The sequence below is a fragment of the Rattus norvegicus genome, chromosome 16, assembly GCF_036323735.1.
Source record: "Rattus norvegicus strain BN/NHsdMcwi chromosome 16, GRCr8, whole genome shotgun sequence".
Lineage (NCBI taxonomy): Eukaryota > Metazoa > Chordata > Mammalia > Rodentia > Muridae > Rattus > Rattus norvegicus.
Genome location: NC_086034.1, coordinates 65,195,129 through 65,201,573, shown reverse-complemented (window position 1 = coordinate 65,201,573; position 6,445 = coordinate 65,195,129). Strand labels below are relative to the sequence as shown.

The 6,445-nt window shown below is 47.1% G+C and overlaps 1 protein-coding gene across 2 annotated transcripts in view; it reads left to right on the top strand.

Annotated features, from left to right (window-relative positions):
• Nucleotides 1–6,445, top strand: part of Gsr (glutathione-disulfide reductase) — a 43,169-nt gene that overhangs the window by 27,169 nt on the left and 9,555 nt on the right. For both annotated transcript variants that reach the window (XR_005494529.2, NM_053906.2), the window contains exons 7-9: nt 772–871; nt 2,370–2,456; nt 5,788–5,946. Coding sequence is in view for 1 of the 2 variants with exons in the window: in NM_053906.2 (NP_446358.2) it covers nt 772–871; nt 2,370–2,456; nt 5,788–5,946 (346 nt within the window). In the remaining variant the exon portion in view is untranslated. The remainder of the gene's footprint in view (nt 1–771; nt 872–2,369; nt 2,457–5,787; nt 5,947–6,445) is intronic.

Below are 6,445 nucleotides of genomic sequence, written 5' to 3'. Positions count from 1 at the left end.
GAGGGGCATGTTCGGAGCCTTGGAAAACCTGTAGCCCAAAGTAATCCTCAAGCAACAGCATTTCTCCACCATCGATGCAGACATTCATCCAAGCATTTAACGGAGGCTTAAGCTCTTTTGTTAAATCAGAATATATTCAGGAAGTCGAATTCAACTGATGCCTGGGCCACCCAAATGCCAGTAATCCCCCGGCATGAGCCACCATGCCTGACTTAAAATGGCTCTCTTAAATTGGCCTTTGATCGTGCTTCAAGGATTAATAGAACTGAATAATGACCAAGGAGATGTCCCCAGCCCTGAAAATAAAGACTCCCTTAGATTTATGTATGGAGGAGTTCAGGACCTGTCTCAGCTACGTATTAGCTGACTGGGATACAGCGACCGGCTCTAAATAAATAATGAATAAATGAAAATAGGATACGAGGAACTTCAATGTCAAATAAAAATATCTTTCTTTCTTCCATGAGAGAAACTTGTTTTGTTCTGCCTGTGAATGGGGTCCTGCTATGTAGCTCTGGATGGCCTCGAACTCCCCCCAGGCTGCCTCTGCTCCCAAATGCTGGAATCTCGGTGCACGTCACCATGTTGCTCATAAAATGTTAAAAAAAAAAAAAAAACATTTTAAAATGCTTTTTAAAGTGGGCAAAGAGCCTGAGGGAAGCGTGTTAGTCTGTACTAACTAAGCTAACTATACTAACTGTAAGCTAACTGTACTAACTAAAGCCATTCCAAATCAGTTTAAGAAACGGTCGCCCTTTGCTTGCCTTTCAGCCGCAGCGTTATTGTGGGTGCCGGTTACATTGCCGTGGAGATTGCGGGCATCCTCTCCGCCCTGGGCTCCAAGACGTCTCTTATGATCAGGCATGATAAGGTAAGTCCTAGCTCCTGTCTCCTTTCCTTGATTTTGTTTTTTTCCTTATTAGAGGAAAACTTTTTTCTTTTCAAAAAAACTAGAGATCACCTGGTTTTTAATTTTTAATTTAATTTATCGTTGTGTGTTTATGATATGTGTGTGTGATGGGTGTATACCATGCTGCCTGGGTGGAGGTCAGGGGACAGCTGTTGGGAGTAGTTCCTCTTTCCACTGTGGGTTCTAGGTCAACTTGCTCAAGTGTATTTACCTGTCGATTTCGCGTTTCACAGTGCCCAGAGTCAGACTCAGAACACACCCTGAAACCACTTCCCGTTATTATCTGGATACCCAGTATCTCTCTCTTTAGAAAAGAATCAGGCTCACTTTGACGTTTGACTCTTCGGTAGGGATAGAGAGTGCGTTAGCGGCTCTCGGTTGGTGGCACCACCAGGACCAAAGGCTCTGTGAGGAGGAGTTGAGTTTGGCTTACTGTTCCAGAGGGAAAAGAACCCATTGTGGCAGGACATTGTGGCCACAAATGGCAGGCGTGATGGCCAAAGCTGAGAGGTCAGCCACCAACAGGAAGCAGAAAGAGTGAGCTGGCAGTGTCCTGAGGCCTTACCTCCTCAGAGCTGCTCCTCCAGCAAGGCTGTGCCTCTTGAACTAACCCCACCACCACCAAACATCAGCACTGACAGGAGACCCAGTACTCAGATATCTGAGCCTGTGTGGGATGCCCGCTCAAATCGCTACAGGCAGTGTGGTCAGGTTTGTAAACTCTAGAATGAACATTCTAATACAGCACCGTCCAAACTACACTGGTTTACCCTAACATGCTAAGAAGTGATGGTAGGAATATGTATGTCTCTGTAAGAGCCTACGGCTCTTAAGAACTCTTAAGAGCTTTGTAACTGCAGGCCTCACATAGAGTAGTCCTAAACCTGACCCGAAGTTTTCAGTGGTCATTGGCACTAAGTGGCACGTGTGATGTGTTTAGATCCATGGTATGATGAAGTCTTTGTCCATTTGGTTCGTAATTAAGTTTGGGTCATACTATATTCAGAAAAATTTTCTTTCTGTTGCCAGATTTTTGTGTCCACCCCACCCCCCACCATACCCCCGTGCGCGCACACACACACACATTCACTTCCACCAGTTTAAAAGTTTAAAATGCTGGCTGTAGCTACTGTTTCTCACAGGATAAGTGAAAGAGTTTTCCTCAGAGGGGAAGAAAGAAAAAGAAAGGAGAACAGAAGGAGAGGAACGTGAAGTTAGTCGAGGTCTGACGTTTGACCATTCATGTTCCAGAACTCTAACAGGTGTTGATGAAACCGAGTACAGTACAGACTGGTGACATAGGCTAGTGGATGTCTGCTAAGTGTGCCAGTGTGAGCATGTGCGGAGCAGGCAGGATAACAGGGCACTGGAACGGCACACCCAGGCCTGTGCTGCTTGGCTCTAATCAGGTTTTCGTCTTTCCCACCGTCCATCCCTGTGCTGCCCATGGTAAATGCAGGTGCTTAGAAGCTTTGATTCACTCATCAGTTCCAACTGCACCGAGGAGCTGGAGAACGCTGGCGTGGAGGTGTTGAAGTTCTCACAGGTACATGGGTGCGGCCCGTCAGTCACTTTCAGGGCTAAGGGTAGAGCAGGAGATCCTGGGAGAGGGTTTGACCACTGAGATACCCTCCGGGCAGCCCGAGGCGTGTGCTTCCTCTACTGCAGCTTAGCCTGCTTCTGATTCCTGTGCCAGCGACTTCCTTCCTCTCTCTCTTCTTAATGTGTGTAGGTGTTTTGCCTTTGTGGATGTCTGTGTGCTGTGTGTTTGCCTGGTGACTTGGAAGAGCAGAAGGGTGTATCAGATCCCGTGGTATTAGAGTTACAGACAGTTGTGAGTGAGTGGCCATGTGGGTGCTGAGAATTGACTCTGAGCAGCCAGTGTTCTTAACCTCTGAGCTGTCTCTAGCAGTGCACCCCCTACCTACACCCTACACCCCACACCTATACCCTACACCCACACCTATACCCAACACCTATACCCTACACCTACACCCCACACCCCACACCTATACCCTACACCCACACCTACACCCCACACCTACACCCCACACCTATACCCACACCCCACACCTATACCCACTCTATACCCCCACACCCACACTCCTACCTACACCCACCCGATACGGTCACTGGATAGGGTCTTGCTTTGTAGTCCAGGCTAGACTTGAACTCAGGAGCCTCCTGCTTCAGCCTCCCAGGTGCTGGTGTTATGGATGTGCACTGCCACACCCAGCTTCTGCCAAATTTTTCTATCTTAAAAAGCTGTACTTCGGTGCTGGAGAGATGGCTCAGTGGCTAAGAACACTGATTGCTCTGAGGTCCTGAGTTCAAATCCTGGCATCCACATGATGGCTCGTGTTCCTTTTTGCACACCGTATTTTTCAGATTTTTCAGGACATAGCAAAAAATCCAGTTTCCAAGCATATGGTTTTTACAAAGTATTTTATCTATTTTATTTGATTTAATCAAAGCATTACCAAGTATTTTCTTTCTCGGGAAATTGCTTACTTTCAGTAGAATTTTTCTAGGGCACTAGCCTCTTCAGGTCTGTGCTACCCTTTCAGCATAGCCTGTGTTGAGGAGAGTAGTAAATGACAGCGTGCCCTGAGGATGCAGAGATGAAGGGTTTCCATCCGCTCCACCCTGGAGACCTTCCTTACGGTAGCTGGGGACCGGCAAGGACGGTCTCTGCGTGTCCATCCGCACCTGGACTGTAAAGATTGGAAGTGAAAGGGTGCCTCTGCTGACAGGGACAGGGTGTTGTTGTTGTTCATTCTTCTGTAAACAATACAGTCTAGCAAACAGTCATTACATGACATTTACATGTGCTTGGCATGATAAGAACCTGAAGGTGACTTGAGGTATTCAAGATACACTTGGGCTATATGGGGATGGCAGCTCATGGGTGACAGTAACTTCAGTTCCAAGGGATAGGATGCCCTCTTCTGGCCTCTGTAGGCATGGCACACAGGTGATGCACAGGACATACATGAAATCAAAACACACACGCACACCCACTCGCGCGCGCGCGCGCGCGCGCGCGCGCGCACACACACACACACACACACACACACACACACACACACACGAGTATAGGTATCCTTGGAGGGGAGGCCAGAGTGTTAGATTTCTGCAGAGGTGAGCTTACAGGCAGTTAACTATGAGCTTCCCCATATGCTTGGACCCAGACTCAGGTCCTGTGACCACCTCACTGGCCCCAGAAATTAATTAATTAGTTAACTAATTAATAAAAATTCATATAGATTTAATGCTATAGCATTTCTGTGCTGGCTTAGTTACTGTTCTGTTGCTGTGAAGACACATCATGACCAACTTAAAAAAGAAAGCATTTAATTGACTGGGGGTTTGCTCAGCTTCAGAGAGTGAGTTTACGGGATCATGGCAGCAGGTAGGCAGGCATGTGCTGGAGCAGTAGTTAATGAGATTACATTTTATCCACAAGCAGCAGGCAGAGAGACAGACAGACAAAAAGACAGACAGACCTACTGGTGGGCCTGGCTTGGACTTCTGAAAACCCACACTCTATTCCCAGGGACACATCCCCTCCAGTAAGGCCACACTCCTGATCCTTTCTGAAACGGTTCCACCCAACTAGGGAACATGTTGGGAGCCAGGCCAACCCAAGGCTTTTCCTGAGGCCCTAATGTATGGGAAAAGGTGCATAATTCTTGTCTAACACCCAGAATATGCTTGGCCAGGCCGGTAATGGCCTGAAGCCAGGGCCTTGGGGAGCTGCGGCTTCAGATCCTAGGAACCCAACTCTTCACCCTTACAGAGTACCGGTATCAGTCAGTCCCAAAGGCCACTGTGTGCTCAGTCTGTGACTTTATTAGCTTCCCACTGACCTTGTCCCCTTGTGTGATGGTTTTTGGCTGATACTGTCCCATGTTCCCTCTGCAAATAGAATACATGATGTTTTAATTCTTTTTTTTTTTCTTTTAAGATTTATTTATTTATTTTATGTTGGTACCCTGTAGCTGTCTTCAGACAGACCAGAAGAGGGCATCAGATCCCTTTACAGATGGTTGTGAGCCACCATGCGGTTGCTGGGAATTGAACTCAGGACCTCTGAAAGAGTAGTCGGTGCTCTTAACCGCTGAGCAATCTCTCCAGCCTGTTATAATTCTTAATAAGCGGGAATGAACCACTAGCTCATACAGACTTCCTTATCCAAGCGTTCTGTGATTTTCATCCCCTCCTTTGCCTTGGGGGTTCAGGTTGGGACCAAGCTAAGGCCCCTATGGGGACCATTCTTATTAAACCGTCCCATGTGACTCCTGGCCATTGGAAGAATCAGACAATCAAGGAACCAGGACTGGCTCTGGGGAGTTTAGTGTCTGCAGCCTTTGGCCAAAATTAAATACCTGTTTCAGCTGTAAGTGTGAAAACTTCTAACTGGGTTATAATGGATCAAGCTTGTAGTCCCAGCACCTAGGAGTCTGGGGCAGAAAATTTGATAGAAGACTTTAGGTCAGTCTGGGATATAGATTTGAGATTCTGTCTCAAAAACAAAACAGAAAACACAGATATCTGGCTTTATATATACTTGGTGACTTAGGTCTACACTCCCAGCTACTCTGTAAGCTGAGACAGGAGAATCATGAGTTCAAGGCATGTCTGAACTACAGAGTTAAGTTTAAGGCCAGCCTATGCCATTAGTGAGATCCTGTCCCAAAAAAAGTAAAAGGAGGGTGGGGGTCTAGCCCAGTGGTTGAATGTTTGCCTAGCATGAATGGAGTCCTGGGTTTAGTCTCTAGTACTGAGGGGAAAACCCAATTTCCTCTGCTTTGCTTTGATACTATTACCTTCTCCCCTCTCCTCCCACCCATACGTAACACATTTTTTTAAAATAGGTTAAGGAAGTAAAGAAGACCCCATCGGGCTTGGAACTCCATGTGGTTACTGCACTTCCCGGTAGGAAACCCACCGTGACCACGATTCCAGATGTCGATTGCCTGCTCTGGGCCATTGGACGGGACCCAAATTCTAAGGGCCTGAATCTAAATAAACTGGTAAGCTTATCATTTAATTAATTAATGAGACTTGGTCTGTCCGTCCTGGTGGCCTTCGATCTCCTCAGAGGGCTGTGGTCTTTCGCATACCCGTCCATGAGCTCTGTCATGAATACTTAGACACTTCTCCTTTCTAGGCCCTCACCCCAGGCCAGGTATCTTGTCAGTTAGAGGGATCTGATCCAGACCATGCCACCATTTCCTGGTTGGCTTCCTTCTAGAAGACTTCTAAATGTTGGGACCAATGGATACGTACTGTCACAACTTCCTGCCACTTCCTGTTCCCCTCTTCCCTCTCCGTTCTTGTTGGCAGTGATAAGGATTGAATCAGAAGCCTCCCACACGCTGTCCAGATACTCTGCCACAGAGGGAGGTCTTAGCCCTCCATTTCCTCTTTTGTTTTTTTTATTAAGACATGGTCTCTAAGTTTCCTGGGCTAGCCTTAGACTCAGTCTATATAGCCCAGGCTAGCCTCATTCTCGATAAAGGATGACTGACG